A 27440-nucleotide genomic window follows, 5' to 3' on the forward strand; every position below is an offset into this window, starting at 1 on the left:
TGTGAACCACCATTCTCCCCTCCCTGTTTTTTTTTTTTTTTTTCCTCTGGTTGGTTGGGGTTTTGGTTTTGTTTTTTTTCCCTGCAACTTGCCCGGTCTCGCAAGCTTCTCTCCCTTCTTTAAAATCAAAATAGCCCAAACCGAAAGCTCCAAAGGCAGCCAGAGGATTTGCAGAGAAAACACTCTGCTCCTGCCCAGGGCAGGGTGTGAGAAACCAGAAAATATTTGCAGGGAGGTTGTTGAGGGATATAATTTGCATGTAGAGTTAAAACAAGGCAGACTCCACCCTGCTGAATATTTGAGAGCGTCAGCACACTTGTCCCTCACCCGTGGGACGAGCGCCTATGGTCTTCGCACCCCACTGCAGCTCCTCAGCCTCCCCAGAGGAGTGCAGGCCTCCCTCTGACCCTCACCACCCCGAAATCCCCAGCGTGGGCAACCCCTGAGCGGCCCCAGGACACTGTAGTGACCCCGGCTCCATGGGTGGAAGGCTGAGGCCCAGGCCGGCTACGTGCCTGGCCTGGAGGTTCATGTGCCGCTCGTGACAGGGCTGGGAACCAAACCCCGGTCCCCGGTCAGCTGCCCAAAGGGCAGCCCTTACCGCTCAAGGGGAAGGACGTGAGCGAGGTTTGGCTCTGTGGTTGTTTGCAAACAGAGTGTGCTCTTTCTGCAGCTTCGTGGGGTACCAGGTGGCTCATGGTCAGCGTGTTTTAGGATTGGGATTGTCGCTGGTCTTCCCCTGTTTTCAAAAAGATCATTTTCTATCAGCCAGCTCTTGCTGAGCCTTGTGAATGGCATACAGTGGCTTTCCTCCAGTGATTTAAATTTGCAGAATCTTGCTTTGCTTTTTCTGGTTATACAGCCTCAAGATGATTTCTCTCCCTTCCTGTTGTTTAGACCCCTCTAGACTGGCAGGCTGTTTGCAAATCCCGTGCTACAGGCACTTCATTTCCTCTACTAATCAATAGTTTGCAGCCTCACTACTGTTTATATTTCTTTCATTTGAACTTCTAGTATTTCTCTGTGTCTCATTACTCTTGATCAGTTGTGTCATTTTAAGTGCTTCCCTCAACGTAGTGCTGTAACTGGGCCATGGCTGGGTTCCGCGAGAGCAAGGTGCAGCTTCAAGAAAAAAAAGTTAAAAAAACCAGAACAAAAAACCCTCTGCTGTCTACAGCTTACAATTTAACGTCTGACCACATAGTCCTGAGAGCCTTTCCTCTGGATCCCTGGACCTAAATATGTTGCCTAAAACCACACAGGCCTTTTTTCCCATCTAAAACATGTGTTTCATTCTGTCCACCCTCACTCCTTAGGCTTCTCTGAAATTGCTGCTTTGCAGGTGTCCTCCATATGTATATGAATGAGCCTGCGTATTTCAAAAGTGATTTTTACATCATAGCTTTCAGGTGGTTTGTCTTGTTCCTCAGTATCCTCTCTATCTGTTTGGGGTTTTTTGTTTTGTTTGGTTTGGGTTTGTTTTTTTTTTTTTTCTGCCTTGGTGATCAATGCAGCATGATGAGCAGACCTCAGTGTTCTTTGTACCTTTGCTCCAGGTCACTAACAGTGACATATTTGCTTCCTGCTGGAACCATTTGGGTTTGGGGCAGTTGTTCGTTTGGAATCTCCTTGTTGCCTGGAACCTGCTCTACTCTTGACCAAACCTTTGAAATTCAGATTTCCATGCTTATAGCTCCCAGCATGTTTTGGGTACCCTGATGTAGAAGCCAGGAGGAACTCCTCATTCTTTGCCACCTCTCAATTCATAGCCTTTCAGAGAATGCAGAACAGGGAACTTAAATTTGTTTGGGGCTCATGTGTAAAGTCTTTCCATTGCATTCAACATGTGCTTAATTCTGAGTCTGTAAGTGGTTGCACAGGGTGCAACTTTTCATAGACAATGCTTCAGACAAGTAGCAGTACAAAATAGTAGGGGGTTCCAAGAAAGTTGTAGTGTAAGCTTACATACGAAAAGCCATACGTTGTCAAAGAGCCAGTTAATCTAATATCCCGTCTGCAACCATGAGCAAGTCACGAATGTGAAAGGAAGGCAAGCCTGGAGAGATGCTGCTCCCAGAAAGCCTTTCAGCTCCTCCTTTGCTTGACTGATTTGAACAGTGGTTTCTTATAAGGAGTGCTGTTTTCTGATGGAAGAAATTGTGAGAATAAGTGTGGTAGGGCTGAAGTTTGTCTGATCCATTTGTGTTAGAGTCGATAGTGGTAGGGCAGTGATATTTGCAGTGTATTTCCTGTGAAAAATGAGAAACACTTGGAAATGTAAGTTAATAAGTATTCATGATTCTGCTGAGAATAGACATTATCATCGTCATCATTTTCACCAAAGAGGAAATGGGAAGAGAGAATTCGTGAATTGCTCTAGGTCACACACCGAGTGTGGAGCAGAACTGCTAGGAGCAGAGCTCAGCCCTCCTTGTCTTGTGCTTCAGCCACAAGATGAGCTTTCCAAGTGATTCGTCTTGGGCACCTATCAGAGGACACGGTATTTTGCTTTCTGAGGCATGATCTGCTCAGCTCCTTTGTACCGAAAAGCCATATCCCTTTCCTTGCTTAATGCTGGTGAAGAGCGTAAATGTTTCTGTCAGGTGGGAGTTAAAGCCTGTGAGAATGTGCATTTGCAAATATGCAATAAACCAGTTGCCTGGTTTAATGCCAAGGACTCCTCTTGTGTGGGAATGGGATGGGTTCTTCCACTACTCTGTAATATTTACTTTGCAGGGAAAGTTTTCTCCCTGCAAGAATCTGGAATTCTTTGTAATATAGAAAAAAATTGCCCAAAATATAGATTATCTTTTAACTTCGTAAAATATACAGTCTTTATGATGAGAGGGGAAAAAAAGAGCATAAAAATGTCCATGGTCTTTTATATCATGGGCTCTCCTGGTCCAGTATTGCTGCTCTGATCAGGGCCAAAGGAATAACTCGGTAGAGCAAAACTTCTACAACGTCTGGTCTAAACTCCTGGATTTATTCTGTTGTTAACAGCATGGGTTTCAAAGTTTCTGTAATTTAACTAGTTCACTTGTCAAAATGCCCTTGCAGGAATCGTTCCTGCAAGAGAAACTGGAAATTTTTTCATTGCTTTGCAGTTTTCCCCAGAACATGTGAAAAAACTTACAGTGCCTCATATTAAAGGAATATAATGCATATAAAACTGAACCAATCCAGAAGAAACCTCTGCCACTTCTCTTTTGATGTTAAGCATCATCTTCCTGATGTAATTTCTTCTTTCCCACAAATGGGACCAAAACAAACCTTCACCACATTTCACAAGTCGGTAGAATTCAGATTTTATCAGCCGTCTCGAGGGTACTGGCTGACATCATTATGGCACAGGGCTTTCTTCATACTGTGCCAAAAGAAAAACACACAGGTCAAGCAGAGAGATTAACTGTGGCCATCAGGATCTGTTTCTGTTGCCTGTTACTGTCATCCCAAGCACCCTCAAGCTCAGAAAAATGGGATGTAATTTGACTGGTATGCAAGAACTGGTGCAGACGGTAAAAGGGATGTATGTGTGCGTAACTGCAGTGTAGAAGATCACAAAAACCTCAAAGTGGTGCCCTCTGGCATTTATACCTTAATGCTGTTTAGAGTAATCATATTTGAGTCACTTTGCTATGTTTATCCATCTGTCCCTCGGAGCTCAAGTGGCACAAGACCCCGCTGTACTAGATACATGCGTAGACATGACAAAAAGGTAACCCCTGTTTGCAAGGGTGTCCTCCTCCTGCTCCCTCCCTGCCAACTTCTTCTCTGTATATCTGGGTCTCCAGGAGGTGTTTGCAGCGACCAGAGCCAGGAGGTTTGCTGAGACCACATGCTGTGCTCCTTCCATCCGGTGCCCGGTGCTGCAAGGTGCCGCTCTGCAGTGCGAAGGCTGCTGGACACTTGGAGGGGGCAGTTGCTTCACATGCTGGTTTAGCTTGCTGGAGGCAGGCAGTGGGGAGAAGAGGGAAATGGAGATGGCTGGTTCATCACATCCTCAGCTGCTGCCGTGCTTCTTGCACAGGCTGTCCCCTTCCTTTCAATGGAAACTCAACTTGCCAGGCAGCCGTGGCTTCTGCCTGCAGCTGCTCACCCGCTGGTTTAAGCACGCATTGGTTGGCGGTGCCAGCATGGAGAAGCAGCTGCTCTGAGAATGGTTCGTTATTACCGACAGAAAATGCAAAGGCAAATATTTGTGTGTTATAAATGCAATATAAAAATGAAGTATTGTTTAACCAGGTTGCACTATGGACTTGGGTAGGCCTCAGTCTATATAACACAATACCCTGCCAGCAAGAACTTGCCCCTTTTTATGACTTACTCTTCTTTGAAAGTGGTCCAAAGTTCATGTAGTAGAAGAAAAACTGTTGTTGAACTTACACGGGATGGAGCAGTGATGGCTGAAAGCCGTAGGGTGGGCTGCAGGAGAGTCCTGCTCAGCAGGCTGTGCTGGCACCCGGGGCAGTCTGCTCTTTTGTCTGTTCGTGGCAGCCGGGTTTGGTGTGATGCTTCAGCTCTGGGGAAATGCAAGTTTCCTGATTTGTCTTTGTTTGTGTGTCACTGCAGCGTGCAATCGTATTTGTGATGTGGTGCCTTGCAGAAGGCTCAGCACGGCACCAGAGGAGCGATGCTGACTTATGGCCGGCACTCTGGGACATCCTGGGTTTTGTCCCATACCTCTGCAGCCACCTTGGCTACTCTTCTTAGTGCTTCCCTTGGTTACCTTTTTTGTTTGCTTTTTTCAGGGCGTGAGTTCTCTAGGCTGAGGGCTTGGCTTTCTGTGGTGTTTATACAGTGCTTAGGATGTTGTGGCTGCAAACAAAGCCAAAGACTCATTAATCACCACAGGACAGAGCCCCATCCATTTCCCACCAAAGTCACGGGGAGGTCTGCCTGTGCGGGGAGGTCTGCCTGTGCGGGCCTCGGGAGGGAGTGGATACGCCCCCCTGTCTGGCTGTCTTCATGCAGGCTGCAGCATCCAACCCTCACCCTTATTCTCCAGGTCCTCCTCTTCCCATGATCCCACCAGTATCCGCACAGTGGAGGCATGTTCCCCATGCCTCTTGGCCAAAGGTGTTGGTGGTGGCTCCTCTCCTCTCCCCTGTGATGTCCCTGATGGGGAGGCTGGGGCAGGAGCTGTAGTGGAGGAGGGCAGCGCAGTGGGTAGGCAGGGAGCTGAGACCCAGCGCTGTCCCTCAGCTCTGCAGAACCTGCTGGTGGCTCCCCTCTTAAAATCTAGATAAAAGAGATCAGGCAAGGCAGTGTTCAGTAGAACAGCCAAGCTGGCTGGTTTAATCTACCCTGCAAGAGCCAATTAGCCAAGGAGGAGGGGAAAAAAAAAAAAAAATGAGGTCATTCACCCTCACCACTTTGTGGCTACTCCAAAAGAAAAAAAAACTATATAGGGTCAGTTCAAGAATGACAAAGAATAACATTTGTGACTGCAGATGGGTGCAGAATATATTTAGTCAGTGGTCAAAGTGGAGGGAAAAGCAAAAATCTTGTATGGAAAAAAAAATACTGTGAAGTTTTGTTAGGCAACCCATTAATCTGGAATACAGATAGGGAAAAATGTGCTACCAGGTTCATATGGAGTCCTAAAAATTGCTTATGTAGCATGCGAGGGAATCTATTTTGAGCGTGTTATTTTGCTGCAGCAAATAGTTTTGCCTTATGAGCATCATGTTCTTTGGTAACTTTTCATTGTTCACTAGCAAGAGCGATGAGATGATTCCTTGAATCTGTTCTCACAGGAAAAAAAAAAGTCTCCCCTGCAATACCGCATGTAGTAAAACATGCTGCTTATGGAAATGAGACAAAGCCCGTTCAAATCAGGGAGGGATCTTTCCACCAACTTGACTGGCCCACGGTCCCCGGCAGAGCTGGTAACTTGTGGTGACACCTAAAGAGTAAACGAACCAATTCTCAGCCCATTCCTTAGCCCTTTATAAAGGCAGCAATTGCTTCATGATGGAGAAAGTGCAGATCTGATCAAGCAATTCTTACTATAACTCGCACTGAGGCAGAACGGTCTGTGGGTGTTATGTTGCATCCCCTCTATATTATATGGTCATCATCCAAAGTAAGGGCTACAGCCCTGTCCATCTCTTTTCTGCCTGTGGAATATTCGGTATTTCTTCTATGTGCAATGCTAAAATCCAGGATAAGGAAGCCAAAGCAGAGCATCAGGCGGTGAAAGCAAGCTTCCCCTCTTTTCTACAAGCTTTCTCATTCCCCCTGGCAGCTCAGCTAGGATTGAAGGGTCTCATCTCACACCCTCAGAGAGTAATATGTTATGCTCCACTGTGGTGGCATGCTGGAAGGAAAGAGTACATAAACAGACAGATTTCTGAGCATAGGGAGTCCCACTGAACTCCTTAACCTGGCATCCAAATATAGCCCAGCGCAAGAAATCTCTTGTGGTCATTTCTTCATTAAGACTGAATTTAAGATGATGAAGCACAGAAGAATAACCTTCTGAACTAAACTGCAAGAGGGGCATGCACCGCATGAATGATTGTGTCTTTAGTGCCTTTTAAAATTATTATTATTTTAATTAAATGTGAATGGGTGTAGAGTTACTCGTGGCAAGTCATTGAGACTGTACCTGGAGCAGTGACGCTGCTAAGCTTTCCTATGGAGCACTGCTGTTGCACATGTTTAATCTGCAAGAGATTTGCCTTCACTGGCCTTTTCACAAGTACTTCTAGGTATTGGCTTCGGTAATGTCGTTATTCTGCCATTTTAATTTCTGCTTGTTATGGACTATTGTCTTGATGTCAAGCCTTTTTGTTAAATATTTTTGTTTGGTTGGCGTTTGGGTTTCTACTCTTTGATTATTCTTTAAAATATTCTACCCAGTAGCTATGAGTCTTAGAATTACTGTGGCAATGAGGACATGGAGGTTAAAGCATCGAAGTGCAGACCAGGCAGGCAACATGCAGACACTACCGACCGCCCCGTTGATGATAATATTAGGTGTGCCCTTCTGGCTGTTGTATGAAGATGACTTTGGCTCTGAATTACACATGCTGTGCACGCGATGGCGAGTTTTCAGTCCACAGAGGAAAGCTAACCTATTCACATGTTCAGTCGGCAGCCGTTTCAGCCCTGCTGTCTATCACAGCTGTCATCTCCCATGTGATATACCTGAGGTTCCTGTCTGCCTTACCCCCACCACCCTGCTGGTGGTCAGTGCGGCACTTCTCCTTCACGTAGTCTGCTGGCTAGAAATAACTCTGGAGGGTTTGAGATTGATGAATGGTCTTTCCTGTTGGCAGAGCAGCCCCAGTTGCTCAGGTGTTTGCTTTTTGCTTTGCGCTAAAACAGAGGGGCAAGTGGAATAGTCAGGATGGGGCTTCACTGCTGTTTGCCTGCTTGCTGGTCGCAAGTTACAGTTTTCTCTTGACCTCTTTATTCAGTTATATCCCTCATGTTGTTTCTGGCCTCTTCAGGTATTAAGGCTCTAGCAAGGTTTCAAGGATCTATTTTTAAGAGCGAAATAATATTTAGTTTTTAGCTGTTGCCATTTCCCGGCTATATTTTACCATGTGGTGGTGGTTCTGTGATGTGGTTTACTGGTCACTGGAAAGTTGACATCACCAAAAGCATTTCATTCACAATCTTAAGATTTTCATGATGAATTACAGACCTGCAAGCGAATAACTGGAATTGCACAGCTGTGACTTGTGTGCTGCTTTGCTTGAATTTTTATCAACAGTGAAGACTGTCTATGAAGGATCTGTTGCATTCAGCATCCACATGATTATGATTTAGTCTTCAACCTAAGACTCCTCTTTCCCCTTATAAACTCCCAGTTGTATAAATTTCCAGAGTCCTTCGTTGTATGCGTTACTATTCCATTCCTCAATTGAGTGTCTGGGAGCACCAGTCAGGGAGCTGTGCCCATTGAGAGCCAGATTCTGGTTTTATTCTTAAATAATTTTTTAGCCAAGCCTCTGAAGCTGGCAACGAACTGAAGAAATCTGGGTTTTGCTTAGCAATATTGCTGACCCAAGTCAGGTAGGAAGCTGGAGAGCTGTCTATACGCAGTTGGTGTGAGAGGAGGGGGAGCAGCTCACATTTGAAGGAGAAAAAGCAGCAGACGACTGCAGAGGCCATCCTAGCTGGATACCAGGTTGCTGTGCTTGCAGGGGCTACTTCAGATCAGAAAGTGTTGGTCAAAGCTCAGTCATCTTGACAAAGGGAAATATAGCCCCAAATCACAGAAGTATTACAGTTCTATAGCTGGCAAGGCTAAGGACCTCAAAAGCAAGTGGTTTGAATAAACTCAGGCTCCAAAGGATAAAGAACAAGTGTTGTGCAAGGCAAGACACACCGTAGTTGGCTCTCCCATAGGTACTTTGGGTCTGCAATACTAAATTGAGAAAAAAATGTGCTTTGCTCAGTGAAATGCTGACAGGTGACTTGAATACTCTCCAGAATCAACTACACTGAGCAAGAAGGTGTCATCTTAAGATAGTTACCCCTCGTCCCTTTACGTGTCAATTTTTGCAAAACTGAGATTATTGCTAATGAGCAATTCCCATTGAGGCCTCAGGTTCTTGTTCAGAAGTGACATGGGAAAAAGACTGTGGAAACCCCCGAGCTTGTTCTTCCAGATTTTTTCTTTTAAAGGAGAGAGGCCCATGCAACTCTATCTTCTCTGAAATGTCTCTCTGAATATTCATCTGAGCAAGAAAGTAATTTTAGCATCCATGACACACAGCTTCTGCTGCTATCTGATTGCTCAACGGCACCAAGAATAAATATTTCCTTAAGCCTGAGGACAGGAATCCAAGTGCTGCTGGTTCCCCCTTCAGAAGCACCTATGTGTGTGTTTTTTCAAGGTCTGAGTAACGCAGTGGTGCTTTGTAGCTCTGAGTCATCGAAACTCTCCGACTCTACAAGCACACTCTTGCTTAGCGTCCTTTTCAACAAATGGAGGGGAAAAAGAAAAAGAAGCTGAAAAGGCTGCTTGCAGTTTGACGCCAAAACACAGTCCTCCTGCAAACCTTGTCATGAGCGTGCCTGTTTTTCCAAAGAAGTCAATGGTGCTATTCATGTGCTTGAAGGTAAGCAGGTGTTGGCGTGCTTTACCAAACCAGATCCACCAAGCCCAGAGGAGGTTTGTCCTTTTTCCCCTGGATTCTTCCCCTGTCAGATATACTTGTTCTGAGGTAATGTTAATCAAGTGGGAAAGCTGGCTGGTTTTTTAGGAACTGCTGCAAACTTGCGTGCTTCACACACTTTTTAAGTGACAAATTAAATTTACGCGGGATACCCAGAGCTCTTTGAAGCACTCGTTTGCACATGGTTGTGGTGTTTAATGAACAGCTTCACCAATAGCCAGGCCATTAAAGGAATGACCAGGCTGATTTTCATCTTATTTAATCACTTCAGAGGAGGTTGACACCTTCGTGTTCATCAAGGCCCCTTCTCTCTCTGGATAAGAGCTCGATGATCTCCAAATCGCTGTGACCCACAGGCCAGCGCCCGATGAGAGGAAGGATGTTCCAGGGGTTACAGAGTGAACTTGAGACTTGGGAGACTTGGTCTGGTTTCCTGTCACCTCCGTAAAGCCATCTGGCCTCTGAGCGAGACTTCCTCATCTGCGAAACCAATGGCACTTCCTTGTCTCAGAAGGACACTGTGGCAGGAATGTGCTGGTGATGGTGGGGCATCAGGCCGTGGTGCTGCTGGCAGCACAAGTGCTTCTCACCCCCCCAAGGGCTGAGAAGGTTTGACGCTGAGACACGCATGGTCCCCTGGCAGAGGGTTAAACAAGGGATAACCTGACTTCAGTGGGGCTGTGTTAGCAAAAGGGCCCGAGTTCACTGGATTGGCTCCCACCCTAAGAAACCCTCAGGTTGCTTTTGTTTCCCTTACTGTCCTCTCTGCCCCCGGCTTTCATGCTTAGCAGGGCCAGCCAGTCCCTACCAGGCCAAAATCCCTCACCTTTGCGAGGAGGCTGGGCTCACGTCGGTATTAGCACGTGGACACTGAGAGCCTTGTCTTCATGCTGTTGAGCGTAAACCAAAGGAGGGAGTATTGCAGCTCTGAATGCATTGGCTTGTGTGAAAAGGGAAAGGACACCGTCGCAAAAGAGACTACTTATTGACAGTGTAGGCTTATGCAGCTGCAGCTCTGATTATACTGTAACAATAGCCCTCTTTATGTAGTAGAGCAGGGAGTGATGAAATGACTTCCAAAAGGTAGCTGAGCAATTAGCCTGCTCCCTCGCCTCAGCGCTGGGGGATTGCTACTTATCCTCAGGCTGAGTTGTGATTCTCAGAAATTATTCCAGACCCTTTGGCTGAATGCTCTTTAGCAGATTTGCATATCCTTCCTTAAAAAGGATGACTTTGCCCTTGTTTGACACTTCAGTAATTTTTTAGCCTTTTCTTTTAAAGAGGAACTATCAAACTGGGGCAAACGAGGAAGAAGAGGACATTCTGTTACAAAAAGCGAGTGACTGGACCTGTCGCCAATCTCATCACTTTTGTTGCCTTTTCGGATGGCTGGGAAGAGAGAGTCAGTAGATGAAGATCTCTCTGCTGTTCAGTCCTGCAGCATCACCTCACCCCCGTGCTGGCCAGCTTAGTGTTCTAGCAGACGCTGCCTGAAGTGCATTACAGAAAACAAGCTCCTTCGATTACAGGAGTGTTTTCAGAGTTTCCCTTGGGACGCTGAGCTGTGCCACTGTTCAGCTGACAAGCTGGCCCAGCTTTCCCTTTCCTAGATTGCCTCTGGCCTTGCCAGCACTGATCGATATCCTGTGCCCCTCCTGGGAGGTGCTGCACAAAGGCAAAACACAATCTTTGTTCCAAAAAATTTGTAATCTAATCACAAGAAAGATTCTGCTAGTGAATGCAAAGAAAGAGACAAGGAAACAGTGAGACAACAGAAGATTTGTTTCAAGACTGGACTCTTAATTCAACCTGTGATAGCTGTCATAATTAAAAAAATGACTATAAGGTGTTTATAACCTGCAAAAAGGTCCTGACTTGAGGTACTTACTCTGTTCCAGGCACAGCTAGCGCAGTTTTGATAAACACAACTTATGCACCAACCCATGGCTCAAACTCCAAGCCAAAAGGTAGTGTTTTAAAGAAAAAAGTCAACATTTTTGGTTGTCTTTAAGTTACAAGACCCTTCCCAGCATTAGAAGAGGACAAGGTGCTCAGGGAAACCTATTTTCTGTTTAAAGAGATTTCTATTGCTGAAACTAGAAAAGGATCAAAGAGAAGTCAAGACCTGGAGGAAACAAGGGGAGAATGCTTAAGTAGAGGAATGGAAACCAGTATCATTACACACAGGACTGTCATATGCTGTTAGATGGCAAAAGCTCCCTTTAACCAGCAGTAGAAGCTTTATTGGAGCTTTCTCCAAATAAATGAGATTTTAACAACTGTATCCAATAATAGAGGATTCCTTGCTATGGGCCAGATTTTGAACCAGGTTATCTATTTATTGCAAGATCAACAACTGGTTGTAGGGTGTTGAGTTTGCCTGGAGGACTGCTGACGGGAGACTGCCAGGCAGCCAAAGCAGGGTCAGCAGGGGTCTGGACGCAGTGCTTGGCTGGCCAGGATCCCCAGCACAAGCCATGCCCCAAACACTGGCTCAGGGAGCTGCATGTGCTGGGCTGCAGGTAGGGGCACTGTGTGCACGGGCAGCCAAGAGCAGGGAGGGGATGCGAAGGCCCATTAAGAGCTAGAGGCATCTCTGCTACCTGCTTTGCAGATACCCTCTCATGTAACAGTTTCAAGTGGTTTGGGGGGTTGGTTTCTGTTGGTTTTGTTTCGCTTTTTGAGAAGCAAAAAGCTGTTGGCTAATTGTGTCACCTCTCTTGATGACTGCCTCAGTTCTATGAGACCATCTCTGGCAGGACAAAGTGGGAGCCATAAAAAGCTGCAAAATTGAAGTCCAGTATTTTATGGGGCTAGACAGCAGTATTGTGTATCCCAGTGGGAAGCTGGGAACTTCTTCTTTTTTCAGGAGTATAAATCATTCACCTTACTTGTTTGCTTAATGCTATACGTTAAAACTGCCAGTTGCCCAGGTCTTGGTCTGAGGTCATATCTGTGGAAGAGACTACAGAAGTATCTCTATGCCAATTTTTTTTCTTTACAATAATTTAAAAGTCATAGATTTCAAATAATAGAGTACTGTAAGGAAAAGGTTATCTTGCAGGCCAAAAGTTCATGACAAATTACAAGATTGTGTTATTTACTTATCACCTGGCTGTATTACAAGTCCCTGTATGTACAGCATCAAGTACATGTTCTTAGCACCTTTGAAGTCATACGTGTTGGATAATTTTTACTGCTTAGCCATCCAAAATGCTATATGGAAGAAAAGTTTTCCTTCTCTCTGCCAGCACTGTGACTAGGTAGGTCTGAAGCTCTCCAGGTGTGTTGGTTCTCATGTCCTCTCTCTTCTTCTCTGCTCCAGTTGTCACTACAAATCACCCCACCTTGTAAAAGCGAACAACACTATGAATACTCTGGACGGTGCTGCACAAAGTGCGAGCCAGGTACGTGAGCATTGGGTGCACTGGATTCATAACTGACAAGCTTGTTGGAAACAGCTCTGTGGGTCAGTAAGGCAGCTTGGTCTTGTGACTCTGCTAATCTATTGGCACGTACCCTCGCAGGTGCATGATTTCAGGCTTATGAGTGCCCTCCAGTGCAGGAGGGGTCCTGCTGACCTCAGCAAAAGCCGTAGCAGCTATTTTGTTGGGATAACACTTAACCACTGCAGGAGACAGAAAGCAGCTTGATTCTCATGCGCATAGGCAGGACTGCTCCTGGGCCATAAGCTTCACGGATGTTTCAGTGCCACACTAAATGGGGGACAGACTGAGTAACTGAAAAGGTGGCAGGAAGAAATTATTGTCCACAGCAGTACAGCAGTGTTAGCCCAACCTGTTATTTTCCCTAAGCTCCTTAGACAGCTGGTGTGCAACTTGCAAGTGACCTACTTGTGCTTCTCTCATTCACAGGAAAGTATATGTCTGCTAGATGCACTGGTACTTCTGATAGCGTGTGCCAGCCGTGTGGCCCAAATGAGTATATGGATGTCTGGAATGAAGAAGATAAATGCTTACTACATAAAATATGTGATCAAGGTGAGCTGTTCATATTGAAGAACCTTTTAATCCAAATTAGTGAAGCACGAAGATGGGCAAGTGGATCTAGGGAAGCTGCTTTGTTTGGGTACCCCACACTGGAGGCTGGGCATGCAGAAAAGCCTGGTGGAGGGGGAGGTCCCCAGATAGCAGAGATTCCGTGTTATGCCAAGCACCACGACCATAGTCTCCATGCTGCTGATAATGAGTACCTTCACTGGGGCCATTCCCACCTGTGAGTTGGATCTTAATGGTTGTCCTTGTGTCTGGCATACTGTGTGTTTACTTCCCCCAACACGTTTGTCTCACCCTTGCAAAAGCTCTGTTTGTTTTCTACAGCAGCTACAAGAAAAAGTATTGCTCAGGAGTGCAATCAGTGAGGAGCCCCAAGCTGATCAAGGGTCTCCCATGCTTCTTGAAAGATAACATTTCGTCTAACATGAATGGTTTTGCATCTGGCATTCAAGCAAAGCAAAGGTAGAACAGGAGGTTCATAAACTTGAGGCTTCTTACAAGAGAGATTTTTACTCCCATCTGCTTTTTCCTTTAGGGAAAGCTTTGAGAGAAGTGAACCCAGGGAACAGCACGTTCCAGCGCCAGTGTGCTTGTACAGTGGGCTACCACTGGAATGAAGACTGCGACTGCTGTCAGCGAAATACCATATGTGCTCCAGGATTTGGAGTCAAGCACCCTGGTAAGATACAGAAAGGGGACGTACAAGGCGAAATGTCACAGGCCTCATCCTGTAGGCCTGAGTGGGTTGTGTGGATTGTGATGATAGAGAGGATACTTCAGACTCTCAGATGACTATTGACAGGAGATACATTTCTGAGTTATCATTACTGCTGCATATAACCCTCCTGGACTATTTGCATTTTGAAGGTTTTTGCCTCTGTAGTTTAAATAGTATCTTGGATCAAGTGACTTTTGCAAGATACCACGTGGACATGGCAATAGTTGCAGGGTCTTCAGTGCATTTCTAACTTTTGCTGAGGTGTCTGACTGTAAGTCACTAGGACATGCATTGCTCCAGTATCCGGAGAAGTGGTCCATTGGGGATTGTTGCTGACGTCGGATTTAAAGTCAAGTTTTGTCCAATGTCTTTGCTTTGCTATCTTATAATGTTACAAGCAAGTTAAAAGTGATTAACACCTTTCTGGTACTCACCCCAGTTTCAGCTGGGACAGAGGTAACTTTCTTCATAGCAGCTAGTGAGAGGCTATGTTTTGATTTGTGCTGAGGAGAAGACCGATAACATACTGATGTTTATAGTTGCTGCCAGGACAGTCAGGGACTTTTCAGCTTCTCTGCTGTGTGAAGGTCCGCAGGTGCAGGAGAAGCTGGGAGGGAGCACAGCCCCAATTATTAGCCTAGGATTCAACCTTAGGTTTAGGATTGAGACCCAAATTGGCCAGTGGTCTATTCCGTATCATGTACATCATGCCCAGTATATAGGTGAGGCTCTGTCTGGAAGTTGTCTCTCTTTCCGGGTCAGGTTTCTCTGGGTGGTCCCTCTCCTGGGGTTTTCTCCCTCCCTCGTTCAGCTCTTGGACACTTGGGCTCTTATCTCCATTCTGGGATTGCGGTTTCGGGACTCTCCATGCCCTGGGATCATTATCTGGGAACAGGCTGAGCCTTGGTCGTCAGGTGGTGAGCAGTTTACTGGGTATCACTCATTTGTATATTTGTATATATTACTATTATTATTTTCAATATTATTGTAGTTTAGTTATTAAATTGTTCTTATCTCAACCCACGAATCTTTTTCCCTTTACCCCTTTAATTCTTTTCCCCATACCTGGGAGGAGTGAGCATGAGCAAGTGGCTTTGTGGTATTTGGCTGCCAGCCAGGGTCAAAACTAGGACAGCAGTGCAAGTATGCTATGTTTTACATGACTTGTAATGCAAAGATTTATTGTAGACGTTTAATCCAATCCTAAGTCAGATAGAAAACAAAACACAAATGTTTTGTGGGTGGAAGATAGAGACGATCAAGTTCAGAGTTGTGATGAACACTGGGAACGGCTGCACCAAGCATGGGGAACCCCAAAAAAGCAGCACATAATAGAATAATGGAGGATGAAATGCTGCATGGGCCTGGAGCACAGTGGTGCTGTGTTTTCTCCAGTTTCACAAATCCTGATACAGCATTTTGTTTACACTTGTTTCATAGAAGTGACAATACCAGTTAGCATCACTGTCTGTGGCATAGCATTGATACAAGGAAGTTAATGGAAGGGGAAGGATATAATATAGCTCTGTGTTGTTTTACAATAACTGCAAATGGTTCCTGCTCATTTCTCATTTTGATCAAGTACGTAAGTGCTCATGTGAGACTAGCATACTTCTTTCTGCTTACATGTGACTGTCAGTGTTGCTCTAATTTAATCTAAGATCCTTCCCTCTTCAGGGAAGTTTTTAGGGGGGTGGGCAGTGGAGCAGGAGTGTGGGTAGCATAGTCACCCTCCCCTTACTTGAAAGGAACTCACGGAAACTCAGCCATGAAGTTTTTCTTCCTTTACTACACACAGTGCAACAAGACAAGGACACAATGTGTGCTCCATGTCCCAGAGGCTACTTCTCAAAGGTTGCTTCATCCACCGACGAGTGTAAATCCTGGACCAAGTAAGTCCCTTTATCTTCAAAAAGAACTACGCTAGCCACAAGGCAGGGAGATGCTTGGGCAAAAGTGTTTTTCAGTGGGGTGTTTCAGACTGTCTGCAGAGCACACAGAGCATCTCTGTTGGCTATGCAGCGATAAAGGCATTCTCTCACGCTGGACCTTGAATTCTCCTTGAGGGGGAGCAAGAGAGAACAGTAACAACAGAACTGCGGAGCTAACACAGCTGACAATAAAGAGGATTTCTGAGCTTCTTAAGGGTGGAGAAATGCGGAAAAATGTTGTACGTTACAACAGAATGTACTTCTCTGCATAAGTGTAGGAGCCATGACAAGCTCCCTCTCTGAGAACCTCGCCTCTTTCTCTTTCAGCTGTACAGCTCTAGGACTGGAAGAAATCATGCCTGGGACTGACAAGTCAGATGCAGTTTGCACACAACGGAAGATGCCTGAGCCTTCAGAAGATGGTATGTGTCCTTGTATCTGTTACAAAGTACCTGGGAGGAGGAGGAATGTGTTTACTAGGGTTTTTGGCTGGCTTACCTCCGTTCCCATTGTGAGTGACTCTAGAGGGAGCAGTTGTAGAAGAAGACTGCACTCTTGGAAAATCACACCTTTAAAGATTACTTTAAGTCTGGCAGCTTTAGGGCCTGTGTCCACCACTAAGCACAGCTTTGCACCTCCCAGTGAAACTGCATGGCAAGCAGCACTGCTGTTATGCCAGTGACCTCCGTCACACTTACAACTCTTTCATTTTTTTCAGCCTGCTGATTTCCATACACACATTGTCTGTATAAGGGCTAGCAGCTTCTCTCCATGCTTCTTTTATAGCAATGGATACAGTCTCAGCTGAACATACCTGTCCCTTCTTGCCCACTGCCCATTTTCCTCTCCAGTGTGGATATGGTGCCAGGGAGGCTGCTTGCCTGGCATGCAGTGATCCATCATAACTTGAGATAAAGGACAGATTTTGCCGTCTGAAGTCTATAGTCTCCATGAGAGGTATGTCCCCCATCCCGTGAGGCAGAGCAAGCACAGCCCATAGGCTGCTGGCACCTTGCAAGGGGAATTTCAGAGGAGCACGACTGGATCACACCCCTCTGAGACACCAAGACTCTTGATTTTTACGGTGATGGCTCAGTACCAGGTACCTTCAGGAAGGCTGCTTGTCACAGAACTGCATGAGTGCTAGAGCTGTTGTCCTTCTTATAGAAACTGAAATAATATAGGAAGGGGAAAAAAAGCCCTGTTCCTGTCGAAAATCAAGTAAAATGAGCAAGGATTGTCATACTGCTGAGTACAAGCTGCATGTTAATGGCACTATCTTTTTTACATCCTGCAGGAACAAACAAGATCTTATATGTGTTGATTGTCATCTTGTTTTTTGTGGCACTAATTGGCATTGTCATCTTCATTGTATACTACAAGAATAAGGGAAAAAAGCTGACAGGTACGTGATAGCTAACAATATTCATGAATATGACAACTGCATGGCTTTCTGTGCATTCTGATTTCATGGGCAGCCACCAGGTTAAGAAACTCAGGAGTTATGCTGGAAGATCTGTGCTATCCCTGTATCTGTCCATATGGATATGCTTTAACTAGCGCAAAGCCAGGCTTCAAATTCCTTTCCTCTGTGTAGGGGAGTGTATTACGCTTATGCATAATGTATATGGCTTGGTACCCTCCTGCAGCCCTCACTGTGGGGTGACCGCCCTTGGGGCGGACACAGACGTGGTGTGGATGAAGGAGGGCTGGTGCTGGGGGCTTTTATAGCAGCATGGCTGCTCTGCACCATGTGGCACAGCAGAACACTTGGCTGAAGGGAAGCAGGGAAAGACTTAGGGGGCTTTCAGCATCTCCTGTCTCCTTCCTTCCACTTTCCCTCCTCCCCTGAAACCTACATCTGGACAGGTTAAATCAAGGATTTCAAGACAAAGGCCTGATGTGTATGTGAAGGCATGATGGAGGCCATGTTTTCAGCTGAAGGATGGAGGTCTAATGAGGTATGGAAGAAATACTAGAAGGAAATAATAAACAGTAAAAGTTGAAAAATAGAAGACCTCTAGCAAAGGCATACTGGATAAAATTAGGGTACTGAATGTATTATTAATACAACAGAAATGCCTTCAACAGTTACTCAACTCTGTGTTAAGCCCTGGATCTCCTTACTTAAGGACGTACCCATATTGTGCTGCTCATTTTTAATTTTCTCCCTCTAAACATGGAAAGATTTTTTCTATTGTAGTTTTTCCCTCATCTTCTTTCCCAAGCCCTAGCAATTTATGAAATGTTTTGGGAGCAGTGGAAGGGAAGACAGCAAGCCTCTCTTGTGCAGTATATTTCAGCCTGTGTTTTAGAAATAGGCTGCCTCTGCTATGCTAAACATGGGTTGTGCTAAATCTGTAATTCCTGGGTTGGGCTGGAGGAAATGGTGGCTCTCCTTGCAAACCAAATACTTCCGATGCAAAGCAGGTTAGGGAGAGATGCTCTTTCTTTGACATTTCTATTGCCCTGCTTCTCTGTGGTGCCAGTCCTTCATTGCCTTTGCGTGGTAAATCCTGCTAACTGGAGCCCCTGAGACTTGCAGGCTTAGGAAGAAGCTCTGCCTGTCTAGGGGGGTACTGATGGTAAGTGTGCAGACTCAATATCAGAGGGACAGAGTCACTGCTGGGAACCGGCTGCATAGCTCACCTATCTTCAGAGACAGAAAACCAGCACAGGCTTCAAATGTACGTGAGACCTGAGCCCTACAAAATCTCCTGAAAATGTAAACAGAAAACAAGAATTGCTGTCTCTACTAAGTGGCAGTCTTTACCATAAGGCCTGGTTGGACTTAAAGCTTTTCCTTGGGAGATACTCCAGTTAAGTGAATTTCCCCATTGAGTGCACCCTGATTAATTGGAATGTGCTGTATTTGAGCCTGCTAGCCCATGGTTTCAGTGGCTTACCCTCTTCTCTCCAGGCTCCTCACTCCTGACAATGGCCCTTGGGCCATCCATGTGACTTCCCTTGAAACAGACTGTCCGGCTGCAGGCATCGGTATTGGGCCAGTCATAGCTTGGTGTGACTTATGACTGGGAAAGAAACCCCATTTGATGTGGAACACAGTTTAACCATGGTCTATTTTAGGAGCTTGGAAACATTTGTTCCACAGAAGTATATCCCTGTTCCAGTTACCATGAATCCTCAGCTAGACCGATGCTGGGACGCTTGAGCAATCAGTAAAAACAGTCTTTCTGGTTTTTATTTAATATGATATTGCGGACTGTGAATATGCCTGTGGATGTTTAGGTCTTTGGCTAACTTCAGTGCTTGCTATGTGTTACAGCTACTCTTTTTGTTTTCCCTGCAGCAGATCTACAGAATTGGGCTAATGAAGTGTGCAGCCAAATAAAGCGAACACAGGTAAAGGCAAAGACACTAGCATTTTCACTTTATGTTTTTCTCGTGGCATTTCTGACACCCTGCCTGAAGCAGACTCCACATTAGTGTTTGGCTAGAAAACAAGTTTTGAGTTCCTCAAAAAATGCTCACAGCTTTGGCTCTGGCTTTTTCAGTTTGGTTTTCTGTAAATGTGAGGCATATGAAATCACCGAATCTGGTTTCAGCCAGTTTTAACAGTGGTAAAAGTCTCTGTGATTAACCTTCTCCTCATAAATATTTAATGAACATGAGATCACTGGTTGCTGAACACCTGAGACTCTGCCTAGGAGACAGCCTTTCTAAATCCTAAGAACAGGAGAAGCTTCAGTTGAGTGTGCACCTTTTTAAATACCAGAGTGCTCACCAGGGAGAAACCTGGATTTGGGGTGATGCCAAGAATGCCAGACATGCAAGGCACTGAGTGCAGAGCCATCAGCTAAAGAAACTGGCTGTGAGACACCTTAATTCTAGTGGTCCAGAAATCCTTCTTGTCCATTTGGTTGTGAAAAAAGTAAGACCTTACAAGACGTTGTGCTCTGGAAGAACACCAGGTCCCATGCTTGAAACACGCAGAGGGAGAGGCACAGGTTCAAGTTCATGTTCACTGTCTGCTTCATACCATGGATGTGGACTGAGGTGTCCCAGGTGTGTACCCTGCCTACCATCCCATCTAGGAGCTCTGTTTAGCTTAGCTGTTGAAAGACTCAAATTCCCTTGCTACAAAAAAACCCACACGAAACAAACCCACCTTTTTGAGCAGGCAGTTCCTCTTTTGTCTCATAAGCATTCATACAAGCTCCTGCATTGGCAGGTGCTCAGATCCTCCAGGAAAGAGGAGTGAATCAACAGCAGTTAGTGGCTGGCAGCATTTACACTCTCTTCTCTATCCTGGAAGATCTGAACAGATGCTAGAAATGAAAGGTATCCGTTCCCAAGTACCCATCTTTACAGCACAACTTGCATGAACTGACGACAACCCTGGCAGTATTATCCCAAACCTTTTTTTTCGGAGCTGCAACCAAAAATACAGCTTTACTTTGGCAAGTACTGGCAACATGAAGTCACAGGCCTTTGCATTTGTTGTCCTAACATTTTCCAGGTAAAAGCAACCTTGCCCGTGTGACTTCTTTTTTTTCTAGCTTGTCTTAGGTCCTCTGAATCAGTTTCTTTCTTCAGTCATTACTGATAATAAAGATTCTGCTCCCAGTAAGGCCTTCACATATCAACAGCCCTTCAGACATGTGGAAGATTCATGGGGCAAACCTTATAAGCAGTTGGGCAGGTCTTCCTGATGGTCCATAAGGAACAGCAGAATCCAGTGACTCTTACAGATCTACTAACTCTTAAGTGCTTTCTTAAGAACTAGTAATAGTCATCTCCCAAAATTAAATGTTACTGCCCCCAAGGCCACCAGATTTTTTGAACACCTGCTGAGCCCAGCATCACTGGTCACAGTTTCACAGCAGAACAGAATTACACTTCAAGACTCAAATATAGTGGTGCTGCTCAACGTCAGCAGCTCCACACTGAGGAATAACTGAGATCTGCCTGTTCTTTCTTTGATCTGCTGATCTATTTATTAACCTTCTGCTGATCTATTTATTAAGCACATTTTTATTTTTGATTTCTTTCAGGAGCCCTCCAAAGACGTATTTGTTACCATGAACATCACAAATGCTGCTGTCCCCCAGACCTTTGAAGGCATGTGTCTCCTGGGCCCCACTGGCTCTCCTGCCCCTGGAAACCCCTGCTGCACTGGTGGTCACACTCCTTGTGGGAACGGCAGTCCCAGCACGGCGCCATGTGAGGCGGGAGGGAGCCTCCAAGAGTTTTCTGAGATAACTGTGGCTGATGATGATCACTTCCCACCAGTTCCCACGGAAGATGAATACATGGATAAGGATCTCAATAGCACTGATTATTTGTCTTTACTGGGTCGGACTGCCAGTAAAACTGTGTCGTCATTTTCAGAACCAATGGAGGCAGGGGAGAACGACAGCTTAAATGAGTACTTTTCAGGGATTGGGAGCACAGAGGATGTATCAGTCTCTCACCCTTCCTCCAGCACCGATGGGGCACACACTGCCACGGACAAACTTCTTCAGAAATCTTGCCAACATGCCCACAGTTGCCTGAAGGAAATGGGCAAAAAAGACACAGATCATGTTGCAACAAACTATGACTCAGAGAAGATCTGTGTGAGGTGTGGCATTTCGTACAGGGAATCTCCCAGAAAGTGGAGCAAACCTGGTTGTGCTGCAGCTGACATTGCCTCCACCTCCCCAGAAACTGGATCCTATGCACAGTGCACCTGTGGTTTGAATATTCTCTCTGCTGGTCAGAGCAATCTAGCAAGCGATCGTGGCGTGGAAGATGCATCTTCGGATAGTACCAACATGAAGTACCAGAACACAAACAGTAGTGCTTCAGGGACAAACAGCAGCACTTCAGACCTCCCTCCAGCATCTGGTAAGCCCATTGGGCTTGACCCGTTCACAATTGTATAGGATTATTCTTTGTGCTAGCTCAGTATTATTCAGAGGGTCTAACTTAGAAAGAAAGGGAGAAGAATAAAATTATACCTTTTCACTTAGTTGCCCTGAAGCTAATCTGAAAAACAAAACTGAAATAGTAAGGCCATTTGGTTTGTAGTGAATTCTGCAAATAGCATGAGCACTGTGAGAGATCCTTGTCCTGCCCTGATCTAACCAGCAGTGCAGAACCCATCTTCTGGCTGTCACTGCAGAGGCCAGGCAATTGTGTTACCAAAGTATTTTGGTGATAGTTGGTGTGTGTATTGGAAAAAACTTAGAAGGAGGAGAGTATAGGGACCTAGAGGCTGAGACAAGAAAAGGATGCATAACGCTCAGACAGACAATTTTCCATTCAACAGCCTGCACACACATTATTGCTTTTAGGTTTAAGTCCAGTTGCATTTATACAGCAGTCAGTGAAACTCTAGCTGGAGCTGGAATTTGGTGGCCATGACTGGGTCTAAGAGATTATGTTCCATTTTCTGCTTTTAGCTCTTTCTCTTTGTTTTAATTTTCTAGGCTATAAGCGTTCACCTAAAAATAATTTCATACGGACATTGTTTCTCCATACGCAAATGTTCTGTTCCCTAAACAACTTTGAAACACTGTTGCCAATTTACTAATTGACTACCAAATTACTAAATGAATAAATATACCAAAATTGTCAAATGAAAGGGGGAAAAAAAAATCACGGAAGCAAAATTAGCAGAAGGGAACTTATGAGCCTTTTCTGGATGAAACCTTCCTCCCTCAGACTTTTCTTCAGTATAAAAGTCTGCGATCTGCCTGTCATGTATTATTAGTCATTTTAGATTATAATATCTTAAAGTCAGATGTTCTATTTTTATTTATGTCGATATACTGCCAAGCATAATGAGACCTTAGTTTTGACTGGGACATCTAAGTATTACTGTAATACACACAGCAGTTGTAAGCAGTTGCCCTTCCTAAAGCCATGTCCTGCCTTGAAGTTTCTGATGGAGACATTCTTGTCAGTCTGCCAGAGCCCAGAAACCACACTTTTGAAGGCTCTTCTCCTCTGAACTTATATGCCATGTTGGAATCTGAAAGTGTGCAGTGTTCATCTTTCTAAGAGCAAATACTCTTTCTGCTGCTTCAGTTTCCTGAAATCCTGACACAGTTTCACTGCCTGGTCTGTACAGAATTCAGCAACAGTAAGAGAACAACAGATTAGCTTTTTTTGTTGTTGTTAGAAGGTGACTCTGAGGTACAACTGAAAATCAAGTCATATTTGGCACTGCAGAAGTACTGCTTTTCTTTCTAAAGCTGACACAAAGAGGAAGAGAAAATATTAAGGAACAATCGGGCAAACAGGAGAGCCTGGATTTAAGCGATGTGCTACAAAGTGCCATCTTAGATCTGCAGCACAATTCTTTCTATGGGATTTTAATTGCATATGTGCCTTTGGGTACGTACATGCTATAGTGCCATCTGGCGAAACCTGAGCACAGACGCAGCGTTCCCAATTTGCCATTTTTTTTAGGCAGGACTGCCAGCAGGTACTGGCCGAGCTGTGGGCAGTATGAGAGTGTGGGTTAGTTACTCTGTAGGCTTGTTGAAAGAGGCTTCTTCTGTCCACAGAATGGCCATGCCCTGCTCACGACACCTGGTTGCACCAGGAGTGAGACAGGGCTTAGCCATAGCTTCCACACTCAAGCACCCCGGCCACACTGGGGCTGCATGTGGAGCTGCAACAGCATCAGTCATTTTGCTGGGCCTTGTGAAACGCCCAGATGGAAGAAACATGCATGCAAAATAACTTTCTGTAAAGCTTCTCAAAGCAACTGAAGCCACCAGGCTTTGCACACAGTAATGCTAAGCCAGAATGGTACAAGAGGGTAGATGAAAAATGGGAAGAAAAAGGCTATGGGCAATTCCATGACGTTTTGGTTTTAGTTCCCTAACGCTGAGAATGACAACAGAAATTGCAGATTCTGTCCCTCCTGTGAAACAGCTCTAGAGGACCACAGCAAACCTCTGGACAGGTACCACTTACAGGGGTCACCACCAGACATGGAGGTAAGCCTTCAAGTGCTCTTTCAAAGCCCCCAAGTCTGGAGGCAGCCAGAACATGAAGCATCGGTTCATGACCACCTCAGGTCACGTGTAGGGCTACACATAAAGCATCAATGCGGGAAGACTGAGGTTACGCACAATTAGGAATGGTTTTTCAGAGCCTTTTACTTCCAGATGCTAAACCAGCCCACTTTGGCAGCAACAAACAGTTCTTTCCACCTAGAGACCATTTGATGGCTCAGAGAAAATTAATCGCCTGTGTTGTTCTGGTTCTTAGTGAATAATTACCACAAAAATCAATCTGTCATTATAATTATTATAATCAGGTAGTCTGGAGAGATCAAAAGGCTGAAACATTGCAGCGAACAATGCCTTCACTTAGCCTCTAAGGATGTCCCTTACACTTTCCAGATTGGAAGTACATCTTTTAGTGCAGTCCAGGAAGCTCTTGTGTCCATTATCTGTGCTTTTGGGCCTCAAATATCCTTTTGTTTCAGCACGGCTTATTCAGAAAGCAGTGAGGATTTGGCACCTGCATTCAACTAAACTAACTAAACTTTATAAATGTGTTAGTCTGCTTTTTTTTTTTTTTTTCCCTTCCCTACTGTAACATGTATTTCTAAATTCTTGATCTCGTACCAAGCACTGGTAAATTTTTCTGCAGTACCTTTTGCAAGTGACAGGCAATCTGTATAAAGGCAAACAGTTATTTTTTTACTCCTGTTATGCCTAACAGTTCTGTTGATGGCAAACAGCTGAACCGAATCAAACACAGGGGAAGCAACTGGTAGGGAAAAAACTCCCGCAGAGAAAACTCTTACTGACACCTCATGTTCATCAACAACACTTGGAAAGAAAGCAAAGAGCTAGAAATGCAGTGGTTTAGCTAAAATAAATAGGATTGCTTGAGGGGGGCTATTAGAGAGACCCTTGAGTGCTACCCAGACTCAGTTATGAGCAGGCAGAGGTCCCAAATCAGCACAGCTGGAGCCCAGTGTCCATTGCTGATGTGTAAACATCACCCATGGCCACTAGAAAAACAGCATTTCTCTGGGCTGGGCCAAGCTTAGCTGCAATGAAAATGGGAACATCTCAAGTGTTGAGGAATGTAATGAGGAAAGGCACAAAATGTCTAAAAGGTGTCAGATCAGTCCACAAGTAATGAATAAATGAAGCACAGCAGGAAAAACATTTCTTGGGAAGAGAGTTCATAGGCTAGGAAGGTTTTTTCTTTACTTGGTTGCTCGTGTTTTTTAAATTTTTAAACTCTAACAAGTTTGTTAATTTGTTGTTGAAAGCTTGCTCTCAGTTATTTTCTTTCTGCTCTGAGGGAAGTTTATTAATTTCCAGAGCATGGTCCTGCTGTCACTTGAGTCAGCGACCCAGTCCTTGAGCAGCAGAAAGATTGAATTTATACTGAAAAAAATATTCAACCACAGGCACACTGACTGAAACCATAACCCCACTAGGTTGCTGTAATATAGATTCTGTGTCTTCACTGGCGTCAGCATATAGCCAGGTAAATCTATGAGGGCATTAAATGAGTAGCGGCGTGTACCTATGTGGAGGATCAGGACAATATAAGATAATCATATAAACTCTGTGTTATTTGGACACTGTGTGACTGTATGGTCTGACGTCAAGTCTTCCAGTATTTGTTCAATAAGCCTGCTACCTGGCCCCCACAGTAGGATTGTTTGTTTACCAAAGGGGAAGAAAACCCCAATGTGATGCCTGGGACTCTAAAAAAAAAAAAAAAAAAAAATTAGAAATAATGACCATTTCCTCACAAACCGCAGGCAGAGGCAGTTTGGATGCAGCTTGTGCATTGGGCAGCACAGGGAGCATGAGATGGTTGTGCTCTCTCTTGCTTCCCGGAGTGCGATTGAGAGAGAAAATGTTTCCAAGCCTTCCAGACAGGCTCCTGTGGATGACAGGCTTCATCCTGCGGAGGCAAAACGGAAATAATGAAAAGGTCCAGTGGAAGGCATTGATTATAAGAGCATCCTTGTGTCACGGGATAAAAATAATGGAACAAGAGTAAAGCCAGCACAGTGGGTTAAGTTCACTGCACTAAGTGTCCATCTCGTGAGGGGAAAATATTAATAACGTGTCTTCTTTTCTCCCCCCACCTCCTTCCCCAGGAAATGTGACTGGAAACAGTAACTCCACCTTTATCTCAAGTGGGCAAGTAATGAATTTCAAGGGCGACATCATTGTTGTCTACCTTAGCCAAAACTCCCAGGAGGGGGCAACGGCCTCAGGGCCCAGCGAGGAGAACGTGGGCAGCCCTGTGCAGGAGGAAAACCTCAGCCGCTGCGAGACTTTTGCCGGTAACGCCCAGCACTACAAGGAGAAGTGTGCCGAGATGCAGGGTGTTTGCCCAGCCATGGCGAGCGGGGGGCCGCGGGGGACCACCGGGCCCCTGGCCCAGGAGCGGGGACCCTCCTGCCGTGGCCAGGCCTCGCAGCCCGTGCAGGAGGAGGGGAAGCTGGGACACTTCTCGGAGAAAGTGTTGAACTGAGGCGAGCCAGTGTCCTTGCTGCGGGCCAGGGCGCCGACGGGCAGCATGCAAGAGGGTGTGGGGCTGCCTCCAGGCTGCCGAAATCCTGGGCGTTGTGACAGATGCGGAGACTGTTGCTGCGCCTGGTGTCTCCCAGGAAATTTTACAGCAGGAAAGGACCCTTGTGGCACACGTGCCAGTGGTGGTGCTCTCGCCAAGGAGGTTACTGGTGGGGACAGGTGAACACGTGAAGCCGGGCATGCTGCCTCCCTTGCAGAAGCAACATCAGGGCTCTCCTCTCTCTTGTAGAGCAGGGGGCTCCCTGCTTGGCCCCCAGTCCTGGTGCCTCTCCCCGGCAAGCAGCAAAGGAGAGTTGAGGAGGTTCTTCAGGCCGGGGACTTTGCGAGGAGGAGAGCAGTGCTGCTGGCTGGGCGCATGGGGTGCTCCCAGACAGGGGACAACATGGTGGAAGAGTGCACTGACAGGGGCCCCTGTGCTGCACCTGGGGGTTTTCTTTTTGCAGCTAAGCTGCAGCCATTTTCCTGGGTCTTGGGCCTCCTCAGTGCCTCTCTTCCCTGCATCTCGATAGAGATGCAGAGGATGCGGTTGGCAGACAGGCCTTCGCCTCCCCATGGGGATCGGGCAGGTGGCGTCAGCCCTTCCCATCATTCCCCAAGGAAGCAGACGTTCCAGTCTCAAACCAGCACCAGAGCTGAGATCCTGGTCTGTAACTTGTGGGTATGAATAGGTGTAATGCTGCCCCAAATGCACAACAACAGGAAAAATAGACCTGATGTGCCTTAGAAGCGTGTCAGATTAATCCCGAGCAAAGAGCATTTACAGTTTTGGACCCTAATTCACGTCTGCCTTATTGCACCTCACCAGAGTAATTCATACCCCTGAAGATGAGAGCGACATGTGCCTAGCACGGTGCTGCATGGATAACATCACTGAAGTTTAAGACACAGAGCTGCTAGTAGGTAGGGGAAGGGTCTACGATAACCAGCTGTGGACATTTCCTGAGTGACAGGAGAGGGAGGGATTAGCCAAAGATGGAGTTTAGTCAGAGTCAAAGATACGTTCCTTCATCTGCCTGAACAATTTTGTCATTCCCTCTGATGTTTTCATTAGTAAGCAGAGCTTTACTTAGGTAGCATGAAGCTACTTCCGGAGCTTCAGCCTG

The 27440-nt window shown here is 45.7% G+C and overlaps 1 protein-coding gene across 1 annotated transcript; it reads left to right on the forward strand.

Annotated features, from left to right (window-relative positions):
* Positions 1-3707: 3707 nt before the first annotated feature.
* Positions 3708-26278, forward strand: TNFRSF11A (tumor necrosis factor receptor superfamily, member 11a, NFKB activator). Its single transcript, XM_010082944.1, has 12 exons — positions 3708-3718; positions 10419-10539; positions 12463-12544; positions 13013-13138; positions 13689-13832; positions 15670-15763; positions 16130-16224; positions 17100-17207; positions 19113-19165; positions 20818-21652; positions 25899-26131; positions 26192-26278. The coding sequence occupies exons 1-12, from the start codon at positions 3708-3710 to the stop codon at positions 26276-26278; spliced, it is 1989 nt and encodes a 662-aa protein (XP_010081246.1).
* The last annotated feature ends 1162 nt before the right edge of the window (positions 26279-27440 follow it).

This window comes from Pterocles gutturalis, unplaced genomic scaffold (genome assembly GCF_000699245.1).
Source record: "Pterocles gutturalis isolate BGI_N339 unplaced genomic scaffold, ASM69924v1 scaffold10990, whole genome shotgun sequence".
Lineage (NCBI taxonomy): Eukaryota > Metazoa > Chordata > Aves > Pterocliformes > Pteroclidae > Pterocles > Pterocles gutturalis.

Bases quoted from the DNA above. Each gene is read 5' to 3' on its own strand.
- TNFRSF11A (XM_010082944.1), top strand. The intron at 12,545-13,012 runs GTACGTGAGCAT...TCTCATTCACAG, and splicing joins CTGCACAAAGTGCGAGCCAG to GAAAGTATATGTCTGCTAGA. The intron at 13,833-15,669 runs GTAAGATACAGA...TACTACACACAG, and splicing joins ATTTGGAGTCAAGCACCCTG to TGCAACAAGACAAGGACACA.